The sequence below is a fragment of the Mercurialis annua genome, linkage group LG1-X (assembly GCF_937616625.2).
Source record: "Mercurialis annua linkage group LG1-X, ddMerAnnu1.2, whole genome shotgun sequence".
Lineage (NCBI taxonomy): Eukaryota > Viridiplantae > Streptophyta > Magnoliopsida > Malpighiales > Euphorbiaceae > Mercurialis > Mercurialis annua.
Window position 1 is genome coordinate 60,664,354 of NC_065570.1, and position 21,280 is coordinate 60,685,633.

The 21,280-nt window shown below is 33.5% G+C and overlaps 3 protein-coding genes across 6 annotated transcripts; 1 reads left to right on the forward strand and 2 right to left on the reverse strand.

Annotated features, from left to right (window-relative positions):
* Positions 1-1,170: 1,170 nt before the first annotated feature.
* Positions 1,171-9,694, forward strand: LOC126680223 (ABC transporter G family member 39-like). Of its 2 annotated transcripts, XM_050375301.2 has the most exons (20): positions 1,171-1,772; positions 1,991-2,111; positions 2,285-2,373; positions 2,609-2,693; positions 2,780-3,070; positions 3,168-3,258; positions 3,502-4,402; positions 4,812-4,972; positions 5,082-5,185; positions 5,261-5,426; positions 5,522-5,596; positions 5,839-5,975; positions 6,360-6,692; positions 6,822-7,112; positions 7,202-7,285; positions 7,623-7,756; positions 7,847-8,074; positions 8,163-8,334; positions 8,779-9,033; positions 9,331-9,694. In XM_050375301.2, the coding sequence occupies exons 1-20, from the start codon at positions 1,405-1,407 to the stop codon at positions 9,598-9,600; spliced, it is 4,356 nt and encodes a 1,451-aa protein (XP_050231258.1). In that variant the 5' UTR covers positions 1,171-1,404; the 3' UTR covers positions 9,601-9,694. The 2 variants fall into 2 exon arrangements, with proteins under 2 accessions (XP_050231258.1, XP_050231262.1); XM_050375305.2 differs by lacking the exon at positions 1,991-2,111 and having other exon boundaries at positions 1,686-1,772.
* An 863-nt stretch (positions 9,695-10,557) lies between these two features.
* On the reverse strand, positions 10,558-13,957 carry LOC126666251 (probable glycosyltransferase At3g07620). The gene is made up of 5 exons (XM_050359256.2): positions 13,851-13,957; positions 13,164-13,763; positions 12,935-13,071; positions 11,699-12,047; positions 10,558-11,322 (listed from the first exon to the last, which is right to left on the reverse strand). The coding sequence occupies exons 2-5, from the start codon at positions 13,722-13,724 to the stop codon at positions 10,657-10,659; spliced, it is 1,713 nt and encodes a 570-aa protein (XP_050215213.1). The 5' UTR covers positions 13,725-13,763; positions 13,851-13,957; the 3' UTR covers positions 10,558-10,656.
* A 367-nt stretch (positions 13,958-14,324) lies between these two features.
* Positions 14,325-18,085, reverse strand: LOC126665209 (probable glycosyltransferase At5g03795). Of its 3 annotated transcripts, none has more exons than XM_056104281.1 (5): positions 17,948-18,085; positions 16,105-16,843; positions 15,877-16,010; positions 15,429-15,777; positions 14,325-15,340 (listed from the first exon to the last, which is right to left on the reverse strand). In XM_056104281.1, the coding sequence occupies exons 2-5, from the start codon at positions 16,789-16,791 to the stop codon at positions 14,672-14,674; spliced, it is 1,839 nt and encodes a 612-aa protein (XP_055960256.1). In that variant the 5' UTR covers positions 16,792-16,843; positions 17,948-18,085; the 3' UTR covers positions 14,325-14,671. The 3 variants fall into 3 exon arrangements, with proteins under 3 accessions (XP_055960256.1, XP_055960257.1, XP_055960258.1); XM_056104282.1 differs by lacking the exon at positions 17,948-18,085 and adding an exon at positions 17,717-17,941; XM_056104283.1 differs by lacking the exon at positions 17,948-18,085 and adding an exon at positions 17,447-17,659.
* Between the last annotated feature and the right edge of the window lie 3,195 nt (positions 18,086-21,280).

Consider the following 21,280-nt stretch of genomic DNA (forward strand, 5'->3'; position numbering starts at 1 on the left):
GGCCATAATTTTTGAATTGTTATGAGCTGAAAAATTGAATTGAATAATTGAATTGTTTGTTTTTTTTTCTTTGAATGAGCTGAAGAAGAAGAAACTCTGAATAAAACATGTTAAGTGTAAATGGAGTATAAAAAATAAATCGGCAGAGTAAAAAAATAAATGAGTAACACGTTAAGGTATGTAAATTAAGTTGAAATTTTAGAGTTAATAAATGCTAATATTTTTACAATTTAAGTAATTTGCTAATTTTCGTTATAATAATTATAATTTAATTGTTTAATTCAGCTTTTAATACGGAAGAGCGAATTATTTATTAGTTAAATGATTAGGTTTATAACGCTTGATAGAATCACTTTGGAACATAGCAATATGGTGGCTGAATACAACAACTTTGAAGTAAAATGCAAAAATTGACAAGTGAAGCTCACTAACAAATACAGATGTTACTTTATATACATTGAGATCTACGTGGCATTTCAAATATTTGACCATTCAAATGCCTACATTTACTCTCATTCAAGATCCCGTAGCATTTTAAGGTCTGCATACATCTTCTCTTGAAACAAAATGACCACATACATATTAATTTTATGAAAATACCCTTTTTAGAAGCTAAACACTCTTCACTATCGTAAAACCTGACACTCCTCTGAGGGTAATATCGTCTTTCAGTCTTTTAAGTGTAAAAACTCGTCTATTTCATAGAGAAATTTTTAGGTAGACTCAATCCACCACATCATCCGTATACTAACCTATCACATTTTGACACGTCATTAAAATAATGGCACTATTATAATATTACTATTCAAAGATGTAAACAAGTAATGAACAAAATTACGATAGTGCTATTATTTTAATGACGTGTCGTCAAGAGAAATACTTGTGTGAACCAAGTTCACTACGTAGGATTATAAACTATTCATTTATCGAGGGACACGTGTTAATAATAAATGTGATAACCAATCATTAATTATTACATTTATTGATCATATATTAACTATAATTAATATGGTATTTAATGATTGGCTATCACATTTATTATTGACACGTGTCCTTCAATAAATGGATAGTTCATAATCCTACGTGGCGAACTTGGTTCACACAAAAATTTCTCATCAAAATGTGATAGGTTGACATGGTAGACTAAGTCTACGGATGACATGGTAGACTAAGTCTACCTAAAAATCTCTCCTATTTCATAAAAAAAAGGTTCAAACCTATACTACTAACACGCGCTCTCTCCACTTTCGTTTTGTAAATTTTAAGCTTCCATTTCCGGCAATTGCCTGACCGTCGATATGGAGGATTCAGATACTTCTAATCACCAAATAAGAAAGAGCTTGACGAAGATTTTGGTAACGGTTTAACGTAAATAAAGAAAAAGAAGAGTGACAGCCGCCGGAAATGGCGGAGGAGATTGCAGGCGAAGATTTAGCGAGAACCAGATCCTCCGGAAGCCGGAGGAGTAGTTTTGCGTCGTGCAGTAGGCGGAGCTGGACTGATGGACGTGATGTGTTTAGCCGGAGTGAAAGGAGAGAAGACGACGAGGAGGAGCTCCGGTGGGCGGCGATAGAGCGGTTACCGACATATGAGAGATTAAGAAAAGGAATGCTGAGAGAAGTAGTTGATAATGGAAGTGTTATTCAGATCAGAGAATTTGATGTTAGGAAACTTGGAGTGCAAGATAAGAAACAGTTAATGGAAAGTATTTTGAGAGATGCTGATGATGATAACGAAAAGTTTCTTTTGAGACTTAGAGAAAGAACTAACAGGTATCAAATTTTACTTTTTCTGTTTTCTTGATAATTTAGAGGGTGTGGTTGTGGGAGAAAATGAATCCACGACTCCGCAGAATGCTAGGCTATTGCCTCGCGTTTATACCATTTGAGCTATAACTCATAGGTTTTTTGTTTAGTTTTTTTGGTTATGACTAGATATGAACTTAATTATGATCACATTGAATTTGGAAAATTGCTGTTGTTGTGTTCAGGGTCGGAATTGAGATTCCGAAGATTGAAATTAGGTATGAGCATTTATCGGTGGAAGGAGATGTTCGTGTGGGAAGCAGAGCTCTTCCTACTTTGCTTAATGTTACTTTAAATTCAATTGAGGTTTTTTCTTATTTGCTAATAATAATTTCATATTTTAATTTTAGAAAACAAAAGAAAATTAAGCTTTTTGTTTATTTGGTTGAACTCTAATTATAAGATTAGATATATATGTTAAGTAATCAAGTCAAATTCTTACTGGATAATTTCTGATTTCCATTTTAATCTTCAAATAGAGTGTTCTTGCGTGGATGGGACTTGCTCCATCAAAGAAAAGAAAAATCAAGATTCTTCAAGATATCAATGGAATTGTCAAACCGTCGAGGTATATATTTTTATGATACTAAATTCACAGATTGAATAAGAATTGATGACATACAATGTTAAAAAATCTGCAGTTTACAGACAAATTGTCAAGATAGATATCTAATGGTGACTCTTAACGTTAAATTGGGTCCTTAAATTTATAATTTTTGGAGTACATTTACATTAAATTATTGTTTGATTGGAAGAAATTGATACTTATCATTAATTATTATTGCTTGCACTGTAATTCGCAGGATGAGCCTGCTGCTTGGTCCTCCTGGTGCAGGGAAAACAACATTGTTGTTGGCACTTGCTGATAAACTTGATAAGGATCTAAAGGTGTTATATCACTCTCCTAATTGCATGATTTCTTCTTTATGTATCATAATTCATGAGTTGATTTATCTTCAATTGTTTGCATGCAGAAATCGGGCAGAATCACGTGCTGTGGTCATGAACTGCATGAGTTTATTCCTCAGAGAACTTGTGCTTATATTAGTCAGTATGATGTTCACCATGGAGAGATGACAATAAGAGAGACATTTGATTTCTCTGGTCGCAATTTAGGTGTGGGAGCAAGATATGATATGCTGGTAGAACTTTCAAGACGAGAGAAAGCTGCAGGAATTAAGCCAGACCCTGAGATTGATGCATTCATGAAAGCCACAGCAATGTCAGGCCAAAAAACTAGTTTAGTTACAGATTATGTTGTCAAGGTTTGTTGTCTATATTTTGTTTTGGTTCCATCTCATTCTTCTTTTCTTGTTCCTCTCTTTCAAATTTGAAGATTAATTTATTTTGAATCTTCAATAGTTACTTGGGTTGGATATTTGTGCGGATACTCTGGTTGGGGATCAGATGAGAAGAGGCATTTCTGGAGGACAAAAGAAGCGTGTGACCACCGGTATGTTTTCACAGACAAGGTTATAAACTTGAAAAATATCATTTCTTATCTAAAATTTGCTCACTATGATCTGGATTTCATGGTTATAAGTCAAAATTACAAATCATTGTATTAATCTTGATTTCTTGGTCTTGTAGCTAGTAGGCTTGGATTTGATGCTCCATTTTATTTCATGGCATTGTTGTTTTTTTTGGTTGCTAGCTTGAATACCATCCTGATAGCTGCCATCCTTGATGAATACAGGTGAGATGCTAGTGGGACCAGCTAAAGTACTTCTGATGGATGAAATATCAACGGGGCTGGACAGTTCCACTACTTTTCAAATTTGTAGATTCATGAGGCAAATGGTTCATATTATGGATGTAACCATGATCATATCTCTCTTGCAGCCAGCACCAGAGACATTTGATCTTTTTGATGATGTTATTTTACTTTCAGATGGCCAGATTGTCTATCAAGGTCCTCGTGGAAATATCCTAGAATTCTTCGAATATATGGGTTTTAAATGCCCTGAAAGGAAAGGAGTTGCTGATTTTTTGCAAGAAGTAACTTCCCGGAAGGACCAAGAACAATATTGGCACAACAAGGATCAACCTTATACATTTATATCAGTTCCAGATTTGGTGGAAGGTTTTAGTTCTTTCCACATTGGCCAACAACTTGAATCAGATCTTAGCGTTGCATACGATAAACAAAGAGCTCACCCTGCTGCAGTAGTGATGGATAAGTATGGAATTTCAAACTGGGAACTGTTCAAGGCGTGTTTCTCACGGGAATGGCTGCTGATGAAGCGAAATTCCTTTATCTATATATTCAAGACGGTTCAGATAACAATAATGTCAATAATCGCTTTCACTATGTTCCTAAGGACAGAAATGAAAGTGGGGACTGTTGCAGATGGACAGAAATTTTTTGGAGCTCTATTTTTCAGCCTAATTAATGTGATGTTTAATGGAATGGCAGAACTTGCATTGACCGTTTTCAGGCTACCTGTCTTCTTCAAACAGAGGGACTTATTATTCTACCCAGCATGGGCTTTTGCTTTACCAATATGGGTTCTTAGGATTCCATTGTCATTCTTGGAATCAGGAATATGGATTTGTCTAACATACTATACAATTGGTTTTGCTCCTTCTGCCACCAGGTAAATGGTTTCAATCTTTCTTCTTGCTTTTGAACAATTGTTGTGTTTTCACTAACATCAATTGGTAACGAACAATGTGTTTATATCTTCGTTGGGTCTTTCCACTTAGTGTCAATTGGTTTTAAGATGGAATTTAAAATAGCATAAGAGGCTTGTCCATTCACACAATTTGAAATTTGAATTTTAGCCCGTCTCATGTTTCATGAGGGGAGTTTGGTTGCCCGGCCCGGTCATGCTACTCGTGAGGGAGAGTGTTGAAGTGTTATCCAACATTGGTTGTATTTGTGATTTGGACTTGTGTTTATTTATCAGTTGAATCTCTCCACTTATTGCTAATTGATTTTAAGATGGAATCTAACAAAAAATACTACTGGAATTAACAATCGTTAAGTATATTTTACTTGATCAGGTTTTTCAGACAGTTCCTAGCATTTTTTAGCATACATCAGACGGCTCTGTCGCTCTTTCGGTTCATTGCTGCTCTTGGAAGAACAGAAGTTGTTGCAAATACACTTGGTAGCTTCACTTTGCTCGTGGTTCTTTTGCTTGGAGGATTTGTAATTGCCCGAGGCAAGTAGTTAATTAACTTCTCTATACTATTTCAATATTGTAAATCATTGGAATGTCTTTCTTTTCACTGAATAATGATTTGGTAGCACCCATTTCATTATTATAACAGACGATATTACACCGTGGATGGTGTGGGGCTACTATGTTTCTCCTATGATGTATGGGCAGAATGCTATTGTCATGAACGAATTCCTAGATGAAAGATGGAGTGCAGTAAGTTCTTCTTGTACTTTTATTTCTTCAGAGTAGATTCTTGGTACATACATCACTAACTGCTGCCTAATATAGCCTAATCCAGACCCCAGGATTGATGCACCTACAGTTGGCAAAGTCCTTCTGAAAGCTAGAGGCTTCTTTACTGATGACTACTGGTTTTGGATTTGTGTGGGAGCCCTACTTGGGTTCTCTATTCTATTCAATATCTTATTTATTGCAGCATTAACTTACTTGAATCGTAAGTCATCTTATCTCATGCTTACATAATGATTTCGGTGCGAATTTTATTGAGGATGGTAAAATCATTTGTGAAAAATTTCAATTTCGTTTCAGCAATTGGAGATTCAAAAGCTGTCATTGTGAATAAAGATAAGGATGATTCACACTCATGCAAACATGGACAAGAAGGTTTAAATCTTTGCCTAAACTGCTTATGTTGTTGCAAGTTACGACTGTACGAGATATATATCAGTTGAAAAATCAAAATCTTAATCCAACCACATGTGCGCAATTTGAAAATTATACAAAATGGAGGAACATACATCCTAACACAAGAAACATTCAAATAAGAAAATATAACGGAAAATATTCTGCTAGAATCATAACAAATACGAAGTTATATAGGCCAAGAATTTGATAAATGATTGCAGGTACTGATATGGAAATTAGAAATTCTTCAGATGGCTCTGCTGCTGCAAGTTATTTAACAAAAAGAGGAATGGTTTTGCCCTTCCAACCCCTTTCACTTGCGTTCAACCATATCAACTACTTTGTAGATATGCCTTCTGTAAGTCGTTGCTTATAGAACATGTCATTCTCTGGTTTTACACCATCTGACATATTATCTGACATTGGATAATACAGAACCTACTAGACTTGGCATGTAAGAATAGTGTAAGGTGAAATAGAAAATGGTAATGACAGGCTGAAGTAAGTTATTATAGCGTGTAATAACCAGTTATTAATTATTTATCACTGAGGCATCACATGCTAGATTGGATACTGTTGAGTTCCAATGCATATGAAGTATTATAGTTTGAGACTGAATATTTTGAATTTAAGTCTATATATATAAATGAAAAAAATTCAACATATTCTTAAGAATCATGTGCCAAAACGTTATTTACTGTAATGAGCAATATTGAGATGAAAGATCAGTTTTCTGTTGCAGGAAATGAGATCGGAAGGTGTGCAAGAAAACCGCCTTCAACTGCTGCAAGATGTTAGTGGTTCTTTCAGACCAGGAATATTAACAGCACTGGTTGGTGTAAGTGGTGCTGGAAAGACTACATTAATGGATGTTTTAGCTGGAAGAAAGACCACCGGGTATATTGAAGGAACTTTGAGCATCTCTGGTTACCCAAAGAATCAAGCAACATTTGCTCGTATAAGCGGTTATTGTGAACAGAATGATATCCATTCACCACATGTTACTGTGTATGAGTCTCTCCTGTATTCTGCCTGGCTCCGCCTATCTAAAGATGTAGATACAGAAACAAGAAAGGCATGTAGCATTTTCTCATATACTTTTTCTATGTAATAATTGTTTCTCTCTTGAAAGACTATTTTATCTTTGTTTTTTACTCTTTTCACTGTAAAGATTTGTGTGATGATTCTAATTTGATTTATATAGATGTTTGTTGAAGAAGTTATGGAGTTGGTTGAGCTAAATTCTATAAGAGATGCCCTGGTTGGACTTCCAGGAGTAAATGGTCTATCAACAGAACAAAGGAAGAGGTTGACAATAGCTGTAGAATTGGTTGCTAATCCTTCAATAATCTTCATGGACGAACCAACTTCCGGCCTTGATGCCAGAGCCGCGGCCATTGTTATGCGTACTGTTAGAAACACTGTGGATACAGGTAGAACAGTTGTATGCACAATTCACCAACCAAGCATAGACATTTTTGAGTCTTTTGATGAGGTATTTATTGAACTTACTAGATTTTTTTTTATGTTTCTACTTTTTCCCTTTCTTAAAGATAATATGACTCAATATTGTGCCTCTTGCAGTTATTGTTGATGAAAAGAGGTGGTCAAGTCATTTATGCCGGAGCCCTTGGTCGCCATTCTCACAAGCTTATAGAATACTTTGAAGTGAGTACTTGACAACTAGTAATTTCATTCTTAATTTCATTTGGATCAAACAGTGGAGTTGATTGTTGTTCCTCATGTCTAAAGGAGAAATCGTTAACTCATTTGCAGATTCATAGACTAGTAGTTATGTTGCATATAAACAAAAAATACTGAAACGAAGAAACACTAAAATGAGAAACAAAATACATTTTTTTTCATATGAATATGTTATAAATACAAATTTTTGGAGTTTCACAAGCATTTTCATAAATGGAAACAAAATGTTAAATCGACAAACTTCTGTGCAACATAGACTAGCTAGTAGCATCGCTGACTTTTCTTCTTAACTTAATACAAGGCCATTCCTGGAGTTCCTAAGATCAAGGAAGGCTACAACCCTGCCACATGGATGCTTGACATTAGTGCTACTTCTTTTGAGACACAACAGAATGTAGATTTTGCAGAATTTTTTTCCAACTCCACTCTTTACCAGTAAGTCTGAATATCACTCCATTGTTTGAGAGTGATGGCAAAAGGGGATTAGTTTTATTTACTTATTTTCTATTATCCAAACACTTGTAGGAGGAATCAAGAACATATCAAAGAGCTTAGCACTCCACCATCAGACTCGAAGGATCTCTACTTCCCAACAAAGTACTCACAACCATTAATTGTTCAATGCAAGGCATGCTTTTGGAAACAACATTGGTCTTACTGGAGAAATCCTCAATACAATGTTGTCCGATTCCTTTTGACAGTAATCATTGGTATTATATTCGGTCTCATCTTTTACGACAAAGGGCAGAAAGTGTAAGTCTTAATTAATTGTCATATAACAGAAGTGCCATACATTAGATAAAAGGTAGTTTTGCTTAAGTGGATATTTTTCTGTTAACAGATCTAAACAACAAGATCTTATGAGTCTCTTGGGAGCTATTAATAGCGCAGTGTTATTCCTTGGTGCATGCAATACTTCTTCTGTTCAACCTGTTGTTGCTATTGAAAGAACAGCTTTCTACCGTGAAAGAGCAGCTGGAATGTATTCTGCACTGCCTTATGCATTTGCTCAGGTGAGGAAAAACTTTTCACCAATTAGTTGTTTTTATTTATAGCCAATTCTTTAGTTTTTTTTAAGAAATGGGTATCTAATTTTTATTATTTATGAAAATGGGCCCGATACATTTCATACGAGTTTCTAAGAGTTTCAGATACAGAAACTTTTTACGGAAAACCCGGCTTCTTCAAAGTCTATGTGCATCATAGCCTATAGGCTATACTAAAAGAAGTAAGAAATTTCATGTTATTATGTTTACAAAATGGTAGTAATGATAAATCACAGAGTAATCTACAGCCCAAGTCACCGGAAGTCCACCTGAGAACACGAGCAAATAGGCGTTGTTCCGCTATCTCGAATGGAGTTTTATCTATTGCACTTTTGGGTGATTTGCAGTTATTCCACCTATGCTATGCTATGTTATCAACTACTCATAAGGAAACAACTTGTACATTTGCAGGCGGCAATAGAGGTGATATATGTTGCAATTCAAACTTTTGTTTACTGTCTGATCCTTTTCTGGATGATTGGATTTGAGTGGAAAGTGGGGAAGTTCCTGTGGTTCTTCTACTTCTTCGCCACCAGCTTTCTCTACTTCACAATGTATGGGATGATGGTTGTTGCTTTGACTCCGAATCACCAAATTGCTGCTATTGCCATGTCCTTCTTCATTTCCTTGTGGAACCTTTTCACCGGTTTTATCATTCCCAGGATGGTATCAATTCTTCATCTCAATACATGATCACTTTATATCTTCAATTTTAATGTCTAAACTTGTCAATTTAGTGCCTTAACTTTTATTTTCAAATAAAAAAATTGAAATTTAAACTTATATTGGTGTTATTTTTCTGTTTAATTCTACATATGCAAATCTATCGTTTCCACTACTATTATTGTGTATCCTATATAAAATGAGAAAACATGTAAAGTTGGTGAATTTTTATGACATTAACCCATTAAAAAACAACTTTTGTTTGATATATTTTAAAAAAGGTGATTGTATTTGTGACAGTTAATGCCTATATGGTGGAGGTGGTATTATTGGGCATGTCCTATAGCTTGGACACTCTATGGAGTAGTAGTATCTCAATTGGGTAATATGGAAACTCTTGTTGAAGTACCTGGAGCTGCTAATGTTTCGGTTAAGCAATTCCTCAAACAAAGCTTCGGGTTTGAGCATAGTTTTCTTCCGGTTGTTGCTGTGATGCATATTGTTTGGATTCTCATTTTTTTCTTTGTGTTTGCATATGGTATCAAGTTTTTTAACTTCCAAAAACGATAAATTAATTAGCTTCACCATACAAATGTTTTTAACTTTTTTCTTTTAGTTTTTGCTAAAAAGAGTTTTGCCATTTTATTAGATAAATATTGTGTCAGCAATTGAATCAAATGTGAATTTGTTATTTTTGATCACTTGTTCTTAATTGTGGGAGTAGTAGTGTTTTGAATTTGTGTATGAATCAAGTCTCACATTATCTCAAAAATATCAGTCATTCTTGCATACGAAATGTTACTTGTCAGCAATACCACAGTTGATGAAACTTTTTTATTTATGCTATACATGTTCTCATAATTTTTTATTTAAAAGTAAACATGACAAATATTTAAATTAATCTACTTTATATATGAAAAAAAAAAACTAAACTTCCAATACAACACATCAAAGAGGATGTGCATTTGGTTCGTGAAATTTTCAATTTTTTTACTGGATCAATTTTTTTTTAAGAATTTAAAATAGAGTTCAACCCAAATTGAACGGAACTAGTTAGTTCAATTGTATTTAGATTCAAAACAACTTTTTGAGTTGATCTGTACTGAAATCGCACTGTTTTTTTATTTTTAAATTCAAGCCGAACTAAAATCTAAAAAAATTACTTCTTTCATCTCAATGAATTATCCACTCTCATTTATCACACAATATAAAAAAGACCACAAATAATATTGAATTTCTCTCTGTTTTTTCTACTATACCCTTATTTATTACTATCACTAATTCTCACCTTTTCAGGATAATAACAATAAATACTGATTAACTAGTGGAGTTTAATTAACGAAAAAATAGAAAAAATAATTTTAAAGATTGTGATTTACTAGAAATTGGCAAGAATTTTGGAGAAAAACAAACAAAAGAAAATGAGCAATTTTATTGAGACAGAGAAAATATAATATTAACTCGAACAGAACTGCTCCTATTTGGTCTGTTTTTTTGCAAGTAGATAAGTGATTATGTATATTCAGATAAAAAAAAGGCAATCTTGGAGCATCTTGCATTTGATTATACATACTACGTAGCTGCAGCAATTTATCATTCAAATCAATCAATACACCAAAAACAGTTTCAAATAAGTTTCGTTTGAAAAACTCTGTTGTACCAAACAGAGTGAAGAATCATATGAAATAAATCATACTTGACAGGCTCAGTATGCCAAAGGAAATGCTGTTGTACCTTTTTCACTCTCTTATACATTTCTACATATTTTTGCTCTGAGATAGAGAGGAGTATATTCTTCAAGTCCGGAATATCCTTCTCCGACACAAAAACTGCAAACGATTCCCAGTCTAAAACCTCAAAGAAGGGAGGTATATAGTTGTCAGAAATTATGACAGGAACGCATTCGTAAAATACAGACTCCACTATTCGTGGGCTATTCACTTCATGACCTCTCGGGCAAATGCAGTACTTGCTACTCTTCATGTACTCGATGTAGTTTCGATTGCCCTTCTCGTGAGGCAGTGGACCAAATATTTTAATATCAGGGTCTTTGTTTTCCCAGTATTCCAATAGAATTGGCCTGACAAAACCATGTACATTACCTGCGAAAAATGCGAGGATCGGTCTCTGAGAGGGAGGGTTGCCGTCCAAATTTTTCTGAAGATTTTGAGCTGACCGCACATATGTTTCTGGAAGAGATACATCCTTGCCAATTCTGAAGCCTACATCGATATCAGCATTGCAGAGTGCTCTGATGCAATTTAGCATATGCCCTCGAGTTTCAGCTGGTGCCTGACAAAATTATTGGCACCTTAGATAATAATGAAGGGGTTACTCAAACTGTTATGTTTAGACAACAATATTCTTCAGCAAAATAAATAGTTGGTTTGATAAAACAATCAGTGAGCTACATTAGCTATATCAGACAACATTTTTTTTTAGAAAAATAGATTATAAATATAGAGTTTTGAAGTTTCATAAGCATTTATGGAAATAAAGAAAAAAATGCCAGAAAGTAGGGCTTAAAAAATTTCCATGCAATTTAGACTATTGGTATAGTATTAGCACAAAATTTCATAAGTTCATCGAAAGCAAGTAAAGAAATTTTCAGAGCGACCTGAAACATAAAAAACATGTGAATATCAGGTACAAATGTATACCCGCTTACCCAGTCATGGCATGCAACAACAAAATGATCTGATCCACCAGTTCTGTTCCAGAACGAATATTTTGCTGATATCATGTCAGTATAATTTTTCATGTACTCAATAAGGTTAGTACGACTGTGAGAATGGCGAACATAGAGAGTTAACTCTAAAAGTCGTGAGCTGAAAGGAATGTAATATAAATGAGCTTCTTTAGGGTCTCTTGTGACGAACTTTTTATTATCTTCCATGAGCTTTATGAACCATCCTTCTGATGCATATATGCCCTCCAATAATGACTGATGGAATATGGGTTTTTCACCTTCTTCGTAAATATATACTTTGAGCATGTTCTCCATCAGTTCATAACTCCTGCAAGTATAACCTGATTCAGAATTCCTAAAAGTTGAGCCGGAAAACTATTTGTTGACACTATTGAAGTACTAAACTGTGGCAGCAGAAAGTCCGTACAAGAGCTTAAGCTTTAAAGCATGCCTAGAAAACTCCTGAATGAAGCAACATAATTTGAAGAAATAACAACAGGCCGAAATCTACATGAACTTTCTGTTGCAAGCCGGCGAATAAACAAGCCATAAAATCAATAGTAAATTTAACAATGCAAAAAAAAATAACCATCAAACAACCTAAACAAGCGGCAGAACCCTCTAACTCTAAGGCTTCCCTTTAATTCCTGTCACTAATCAGTAATCACTATATTCACTTCTGCGCAAACTAGCAGTTATGTTTAATATGATAATATCCCAATATTGGCCGTCCAATCTTATTCCACATACATATATTCCTTTCAGAATTTTATCATGGTTTAATGGTATGTTCTTTCTTTGGCCATGTTTGGTTCATAGAATGGAATGGAATAGTCATTCTTTAGTTTTTGAGAGGAGTACTTATTCCACAAAATCATGGAATAGCAATTCTATGGAATACCTATTCCATGAACCAAAGCAAAGACTTGTCATTGTATATAGAATAGCTATTCCATTCCACACCTATTCCATTAACCAAACATGGCATATAGATCTACAGAGAATTTTTCAGAACCGGAACAATTACATAAATGTTGAAACCTATATTTTTTACCAGAACAGGTTATAAATATAAAGTTTCGGAGTTTCACAAATATTGCTGAAAATGGAAACAAAATGCCGAAACATAGAAGTCGAGAACTTCCCGTGCAACATACACAAGTAAAGATCTACAGAACAACTCTATTGTGCAATATTCAGAATTTAAAAGCATACCTTTCAAACATCGAAATATTTCGATATATAGGTGCATAAAGTATAGTATCATCCTTCACAATCGATGCATATGCATTCTCAATCTGTGATCTAGCAAAAATCACTTGCTGATCAACCTCCGAAGGCCACAACGGTCTCTATAAACACATTGACAATAAAGGAAATGAATCATTCAAAAATCCAGTAGAGCTTACTCCTCGAAACAGAATTTCATAAAGTCCTTACCTACCACTGAATGGGAAGAAGCGTGACTCTGCCGCAACAAATCATTCATCTGAGCTATGGAGAACACTGTAGTCGACGGCTTTTTGGATTTCTTCGTGGAAGAAACATTAGCCATAGGAGAATCATTATTTGACAAAAACTCAGAACTTCCATTCTTTAGTAAAACTGGAGCAATTTCTGTAGCAACTGAACCATTATTAACCGAAATCCGACTTTTCTCTAACACCAAACTTGTGTTCTGATCTACATAACCTTGAATTACAGTTCCATTAGAAGCTAATCCCGACATATTAACTGAACCCTCATAGACATTGCTGTCTGCTACTGCTACATTATTTCTACTACTATTAGAGAGACTGTTATTGCCTAATAATTCAAAATTTGAGGATGATTCTGTAGGGAAAAAGGCGGTACTATTGGTGAACACAGAAAATATGGATAAAAGTGTAGCAGAAGGAAATTCAAAGTATTGTGTTACTAAAACTAAACCAAAACTAACTCCCAATATAAACACTAATCTTTTGATATCTGATCCACATAGAAATCCAAACCTTTGATGATCCATTTGTCGCCAAAGTTACAATAGAGATCAAATCTTTTAAACCTGTGGCATGTAAAGACAAAATCATTAGCGGCATTAAGAATCTGGGCATTGAGATCACTAAGAACATTGGAAGTAAGAAAATAAAACCTTAAATTTAACTTCGAATTCAGTCAGATTGAGCAGTAATATTATTAGCAGTTATGATATGTAGATGCAGCAGACATCGAAGAGGAAAAGTCAGAGAGAGTTTAGTGCTTCATAGCAATATGGCTAAAGGTACAATTGGAGCCCTCGTATTGAGCTCGAAATTCACTTTAGTCATTAATATTTGTTTATTTCCATCTGGACCTATACATTGTAAAATATTCCAAATTTACACTCTTAATAGGTTTTTATTTTGTTATTATCTCATGCTAATGCGTAAAACACATGACAATAGAAGTTTAATTTCTTTTAGGCAAAATCTATGTTGAGCTTTCTAAATTATACTACATTTTTTATTTATTTAATTATTAAAAATCAATTGAAATTAATCAGATTCATGTATTTTTATTTTTGCAATTAACAAGTCCTTTTATTAACAAAAACAGAGCGAAATCAAAATACTATTCAATTGAGAGATTATACTAACCACATGTCATTGTAATTTTTTATTTATGTTAAAGATAAGAACTTGAAAATTTCAAAAATAAAATACAGGGGGGCTGCTAAATTCTAATTGATTTCTAAGGACCAGATATATAAAAAGCCATAGTACAAGGGCCTTAAAACGGGTTTTGCCTATAGAAGACTCTTCAAACTTATGTACAGAGAGAATGCAATCTAACATACTGTGCTAAATATCTGATCAGCACCCATTCTGTTCATTGCCTACTTTCATTCTTCATTGCCACCTCACTAACAAGCTATCTTTGGACTATGTCTTAAAAAATTAACAAATATATGTATCTCTGCAAATCTTTGTTTATTCATGTGGGCTGCATTTGAAAAACTCTGTTGTACCAAACTGAATGGAGTATCATATGAAACATATCATATTTCACAGGCTTCCCATGCCAAAGAAAATGCTGTTGAACCTTTTTTACTCTCATCTGCATCTCTCTATATCTTTTTTCCGGTATTGAAACAAGTATGCTCTTCAAATTCGGAATATCCTTCTCCAATACGAAAACCGCAAACGATTCCCAGTTCAGCACCTCAAAAAACGGAGGCACATAATTGTCCGATATAATTACCGGAACACACTCGTACATAATAGCCTCCACAATTCTCGGACTGTTGACTTCGTAACCTCTCGCACAAATACAATACTTGCTGCTCTTCATGTGCTGGAAGTAGTTCATTTTGCCTTTTCCTTTTGGAACCCGACCATATATTTTCATGTCGGGATCTTTATTGTTTCCCCAGTGCTCCAATAGAATTGGTCGTAGATAGCCGTGCATGCTGCCTGCGAAAAAAGCAAGGATTGGTCTCTTGGAAGGAGGTTTGCCACCGAGGTCTCGCAGAGGATTTTGAGGCGTGCGCACATTTGTCTCGGGAAGAGATGCGTCTTTTCCGAAAACAAAACCTTCTTTAACATCAGCATTGCAGAGGGCTCTTATGCAATTGGACATAATAAGTTTTGTTTCAGATGCAGCCTGAGAAAGAAAAGTGTTTTGTTAGAAAATCCATGCGATAAACACTTTAGGTATGCGATAAACACCTCAGGAAACAGTAATAACGTACCCAGTCATGACAAGCAACAAGAAAATGATCTACTCCATCAGTTCTGTTCCAGAAAGGATATTTTGCCACGATCAAGTCCAAATAATTCTTCAAATATTTTATGAGGTTCTTATGACTATGTGAATCAGGAACATATAATTGTAATTCCAAGTTTCGAGAACTAAATGGCAAGTAAAATAAGTGAGCATTTCTTGGTTTTTTGGTAACAAATTTTTTGTTAGCTTCCAGCAGTTTCATGAACCATCCCTCAGAAGCATATATTCCCTTGAGTACTGGCTGATGTAATATTGGTTTTTCACCTTCTTTGTAAATGTACACTTTCAGCATTTCTTCCATCAATTCGTAGCTCCTGAAAATTTAATGATATGATGATTCACTACTATCACAAGTATAAGCATTTGCGCACGAGAAGATTTATCTATATATTGGATAGAGTAAATGAGCTTACCTTTTGAACATGGAAATATTCCAATAAAGAGGAGCGTAAAGTAGTGGATCATTTCGTATAATAGGCGCATTTTCAATCTGTGATTTTGCACGTAGTAGCTCTCGGTCAACTGGTGAAGCCCATTGCGGTGGTCTCTACAATCAAATTGGCAAATCGAAAGCAAAAATAAGCAGTTATAGAAGAAACTCTATCTATAAAAACAACTCACAGATTAAGCATAATAAATACCATTGAACTAGGAGAAGACCAACTCCGAAGCAATAAATTGTGCATCTCTGAGACCAAAACCACCCTTGGTGTTTGTGCTGAAGCCGATTTCACTTTGCCCGAATTCCCATGATCTTCCAGAATCGGTGTTGCATGTTTCTCCACAGAAGATGTGTTAGGATCAATATTTGCAACAGGAATTACAGTGTTAGGCTTCACATAACTTGGGGATCTCATATTCGATGACGAGTTTACTGCTGGTAATAACGGCACAACAGAAGTGATACCAGTGGTTAAAGTCGCATTATTATCTGAATTCCCAACAGGATCCTGGGTAGATTCCTCATTTGGTTGAACCACCGGCTGAAGCGAAGACTTGTTTGAGACTACACTTTCTTCTGATACAGTTTCATTATCTACAGCTACATAGTTATCACCTCGCTCATCCGTATTATCAGCATCAGTAGAATTCAAAACATTCAATTGAGTCACGTTACTGACTGTTTCAGATTTTAACACCGCTCCATCAGTTGACAAGGTACCATTTTCTGCTATTTGATTAGTATGCACTGAAGATTTAGATGTTATAATATTGTTGTACGGCAGCTCAAAATGCTGGAATGTTACTATCACAACAAACATAATTCCCACAAACCACAGCAATCCCCTGGTTTCAACCGGGCACCGATATCTAAATTCATGACCCATTTAACGACCACTTGATTAAAAGCTCTGTGACTTCCAACTCTATACAACATTACTGCACATTTCGACAAAAAGATCACACGATTAAACCAGTATTTTGTTTTGGTTCGATGAGTAATCATATATGAGATAACAAACGGTATAAATTTAGAAAGCAGTCCCTTTCCTAAATAATCAAAAGCCTCATACATGTTCAGCAACTTCAAATTTTAAACATACTTGCCGATACACTGATGTATAAAGAAAATTCATGAACAATCTCAAATTAAAAAGGATCAACATTTTCCATTATTTCACCACACTAAATAGCACAAACTCAAATTAAACCCATTACATTCATCAAATTGAGTAGAGGTTGGATAAACAAGATTTTTTTTTGGAAAGATAACAAGAAAAAGGATGCACAATCTAATCACAATTGTTTTTTTTATCCTGTTCCTAGGAACAAAGCTTCTAGAAACAAGCCCAATTCCCTCAATTTTCTATTTATCTCAACATAATTCTAGATTCTAGTAAAAGTTCATGAAATCAAAACCAATAAGAACACAAAGCAAAAGGATTAAAACTAAAAGAGGGAAATTAACAATTACTAAAAACTTAATTACAATAATAACCAATTAGTCAAAACCATGAAATAATCTCCATCATCAGCAAATACCTTAAACAAGAAAACAAATATTGAATTGAGAATGAAATGCAAAAAATCAGCTATAGATATCAAAAATCAGTATAAATGTCAACTTAACACCGAGCAAACATCTTATTAGTTAAACCAATAATGCAACTACTAATAAACAAGAATGAATTTTCCAACTTAGAAAAGAATATATTCTTGAGTGCCGAACAAGCAAAACAATCCCTTCACAAAAGATTCTACAATTTCCAAAACTAAAAGTAAAATTTGTACATGCAGAAGATTAAAAATTACCATTATTTTAGAGAAAGGAAGAAGGGGAAGTTGATTGGATTGCGAGAAAATGCAGGAAAACTCTTATTTTAGTATTTGGAATCTAAAATACTTTAAAAGAAAAGTTTGGCAGTTGTAGAAGATTCCGTCCTGGTTTAGTTTCTTTTTCCCTGTACTACATCAGCCGTCGAACACTGACATTTTTCATTTTTTACAGCAAAGAGTAATAGGAAGAGGAGAAGTAAAACGTACCTGGGTCTCTGTTGTATAAAAAAGAAAGTAGTAAGCCAGGCATTGATTTGGTGGGTCAAACTCAAAGGTTTTCTTCCCCATTGTTTTTATTACCCAAACCAAACGCTTCCTTGTTTTGACTCCATTACACCCCTTCCAAAGCTCCACGCGCATTCGCGAGTAGTCTAGTGGAATAATAGGCTAATCATCAACGGTCGATAAAATCTCTTAAAAAAAAGTCATAAAACCCCTTAAATTTTAATAATTGGGCCAGTAAACCCCTTCCGTTTAAAAGTCTGTTAGCGTTAGCGCCATAAAATGATGAGCTATCACTAAAAAAACAAATTATACCCTTCACATCAACTGTCACATCATCAAAACACCCAAAAAAATTTAAAATACTCAAAATACTCTTATATTCTTCTAATTTAATTAAAAAAATTAAAAATAAACAAACCAACCAATCAAATCCAACTGAACCATCCATAACCGCCACCCGCTGCTGCCACTACTTTTCGGCCGCCGTCGACGGTGACCGTCACCTTCAGCCCTCTATTCTTCGAAGAACAAATGAACATATGTTATTTAAGAACATATTTCTGTTCTCAGATATCTGTTCTTGAAGAACATATGATCATTGTTCTTCCGGAAAAAAATCCAGATGAGTATTCCCCCTCGTCCTTCTAGTTGTCCTTTTCAGGAAGTGGTCGGAACGCAGTGGCGAGTGGCGGCTAGAAAGTTAGTTGGGGGTTTGTTTTGGATTGGGTTGGTTAGATTTGGTTGGTTGGTTGAATTGTTGATATTGCATTATAATAATATAAAATTCACCGAAATTACTGTCGGATCCATCATTAAAATTTGATGGCCGTCAAATTCACTGAACTTTAAATCGTCATATGACATCAATTCAATAATATTCAATCAACCAAAATTTACCGTCGTAACCCGACGACCGGCAATAGTGAACAACGGTCCAAAAATGGCCGGTGGTGATTCGATAGTGGTAAAAACTAATAGAGTTATTTTTAAAAAAATATTAAATTAAGTTTTAAATTGAACCTTTTTTCCGTATTTTTAAAATTATTTCTTTAAAATAGGTTAGATATGTAAAAAAAATCCTAGTAAATGTTTATAAAACTTTAATCAATTTAGTATAAAATATTTGGTTTAAAATATAATTTTTCTATGTTATTAAATTCTAACTGTTTGAATTTTAAATAATGAGTATATATGTCAATTATTAAAGAAATGGTACATGTATATAATTTATAAAAATAATACAATTTCATTATTTAAGTAATAATATAATATTTATAATTTAAACTAAAAAATCAATTTGAATAGATGCTATCATTTATTATGAATAGCCAATAACTTAAATGTAAAGATGCTCAGCAGCAATCTATTAACTATAAAAATAATGAATTTAATTTCTCTCACATTTTTTCCTATTAGAAAAACATATTCCTATTAAAAATGTGAAATTGCTTGGTGAGTGTTTCTATATTGATTTACCATGCTATATTTATAACAAGTTGATAAATATTATAATTAAAAATATTTTAATTATTATTTAATTTTTTTATTATTTAATTTTTTAAATAATTAATATATCATCAGTTTGTTGTATGAATGATATGGCATAACAGTTGCATGTATTTTGTTTTAATTTTTTTTGGGAAGGAAAATAAGGTTCGCAAAAGCTTTGCAAATCGTAATTGGACAATTAGTGCGGCAAAAGGCTTTCATTGCCAAATGTGAGGATTGTTTGGAAAAAAGTGAAGCGGTGATGTTTGGCCTCATACTCATATTCTAATAACGTTTCATGAATCAAGTGATTAATGATTTCGTAATCTTTCACCTAATAATACTTCACGTGGATTCTGATGCAGTCACAGTCAGTTTCATAACCACCGTCACCAACTACGTTTCTTGTCGATACACGTGTGTTTAATGGAGTAAGAATTTATTTATTTTTGTCATAGAGTTAGAATTTAAGCAACTCTCTTGTTTAAATATAATTATGAAAAAATTACATTAACATCTCTGTATAATTCACACTTAGTATTTTTTATTTAAAAGTTAATGGATTTGATTTTTTATTTTTATCTATCAATAATTTAGAGAATATCACAAAAATACCACAAAAATGGCTCAACATTTCATACATTGTCACCTAACTCCATTATTTATCATTCCTACCACAAAAGCACAAAAGTTTACAACAAACATCATTCCATTAAAAAGATGACACATGGCAAACATGACATTATCTTAATAAAAAGGAATAAAAACAGCTAGCACATGTGATTGGCGTGTCAGAGCGCGTCAGCACGCGTCAGCGCGCGTCAGCGCGCGTCAGCGCGTCAGCGCGTCAGCCAATAGCACGCAAGCATCAACAAATTATAGACACAGTTTTGTAATATCATCCGATACATCTCCGATACATCTCCGATACATTCTCCAAAAAAATAAAATTGATAGTTTTTTATTTATCTTTTAAAAATATATTTTGATTATATATCGTATTTTATTATTCTTGTATATTTATAAATATAAAAAAATCCACAAAATTATTCAAAGTAATATTTACAAAAATTAGAAAGTTAGTTTAATTAACTACAATAAATAATTATGTATCAATGATGTATCAAACAAATATATGTAAAAAATATATAGTGTGTAAATTTAATAAAAATGTATAAATTTAGAAAATATATATATATCATGTATCTATTTAAATACATTTAAAAATATATCTATCGTGTATAAATTACGTATCAGCGATGTATCTATTAAATACATTTAAAAAAATGTGTCTATCATGTTTATATATATATCTTTTATAGAATTTGACGATGATTTATTTGAATATATCAGATATGTATCCACGCTATAAATAATACTCCAACGATGACAGTCCTTGAAACTATAGAACTTGACAAATCAGAAATGTATCAGCGATGTATTAAATATGTATCATATATGTGTCGGCGATATATTAAATTATATGTTTGATAATTTTTCAATTTTCAACGTAATTTGACAATAGTCTTTTTAAATATGTATACATTATGTATCACATATGTATCCGATATGTACCAAATATTTATCGAATATTTTGTATTTCTACTCATTTTTTCCTTTCTTCCACCTTAAGCTTCCGGTCAAACCATGAAATCAAACCGATCGAATATAAACAAAACAATAAATATAATAATACTAATTAAAATGAAATAATTATTTCATTTTAATTAGTATTATTACATAATGTTTATAAGCTTTTTAAAATATAAAAACGAACCAATCGAATTATGTATCATGTTTAATATGTTTTTTTTATAAATATCACGT

Excerpts from the sequence above, each read along its gene's own strand:
- LOC126665209 (XM_056104281.1), bottom strand. The coding sequence starts at position 16,791 with ATGGGTCATGAATTTAGATATCGGTGCCCGGTTGAAACCAGGGGATTG. Across the intron at positions 16,011-16,104 it reads GGTCTTCTCCTAGTTCAATG|AGACCACCGCAATGGGCTTC; the intron begins GTATTTATTATG and ends ATTTGATTGTAG. Across the intron at positions 15,341-15,428 it reads TTGTTGCTTGTCATGACTGG|GCTGCATCTGAAACAAAACT; the intron begins GTACGTTATTAC and ends TTTCTTTCTCAG.
- LOC126680223 (XM_050375301.2), top strand. The coding sequence starts at position 1,405 with ATGGCGGAGGAGATTGCAGGCGAAGATTTAGCGAGAACCAGATCCTCC. Across the intron at positions 2,374-2,608 it reads GGAATTGTCAAACCGTCGAG|GATGAGCCTGCTGCTTGGTC; the intron begins GTATATATTTTT and ends TGTAATTCGCAG. Across the intron at positions 5,976-6,359 it reads ACTTTGTAGATATGCCTTCT|GAAATGAGATCGGAAGGTGT; the intron begins GTAAGTCGTTGC and ends TTTCTGTTGCAG.
- LOC126666251 (XM_050359256.2), bottom strand. The coding sequence starts at position 13,724 with ATGGATCATCAAAGGTTTGGATTTCTATGTGGATCAGATATCAAAAGA. Across the intron at positions 12,048-12,934 it reads AATATTTCGATGTTTGAAAG|GAGTTATGAACTGATGGAGA; the intron begins GTATGCTTTTAA and ends TTATACTTGCAG. Across the intron at positions 11,323-11,698 it reads TTGTTGCATGCCATGACTGG|GCACCAGCTGAAACTCGAGG; the intron begins GTAAGCGGGTAT and ends TAATTTTGTCAG.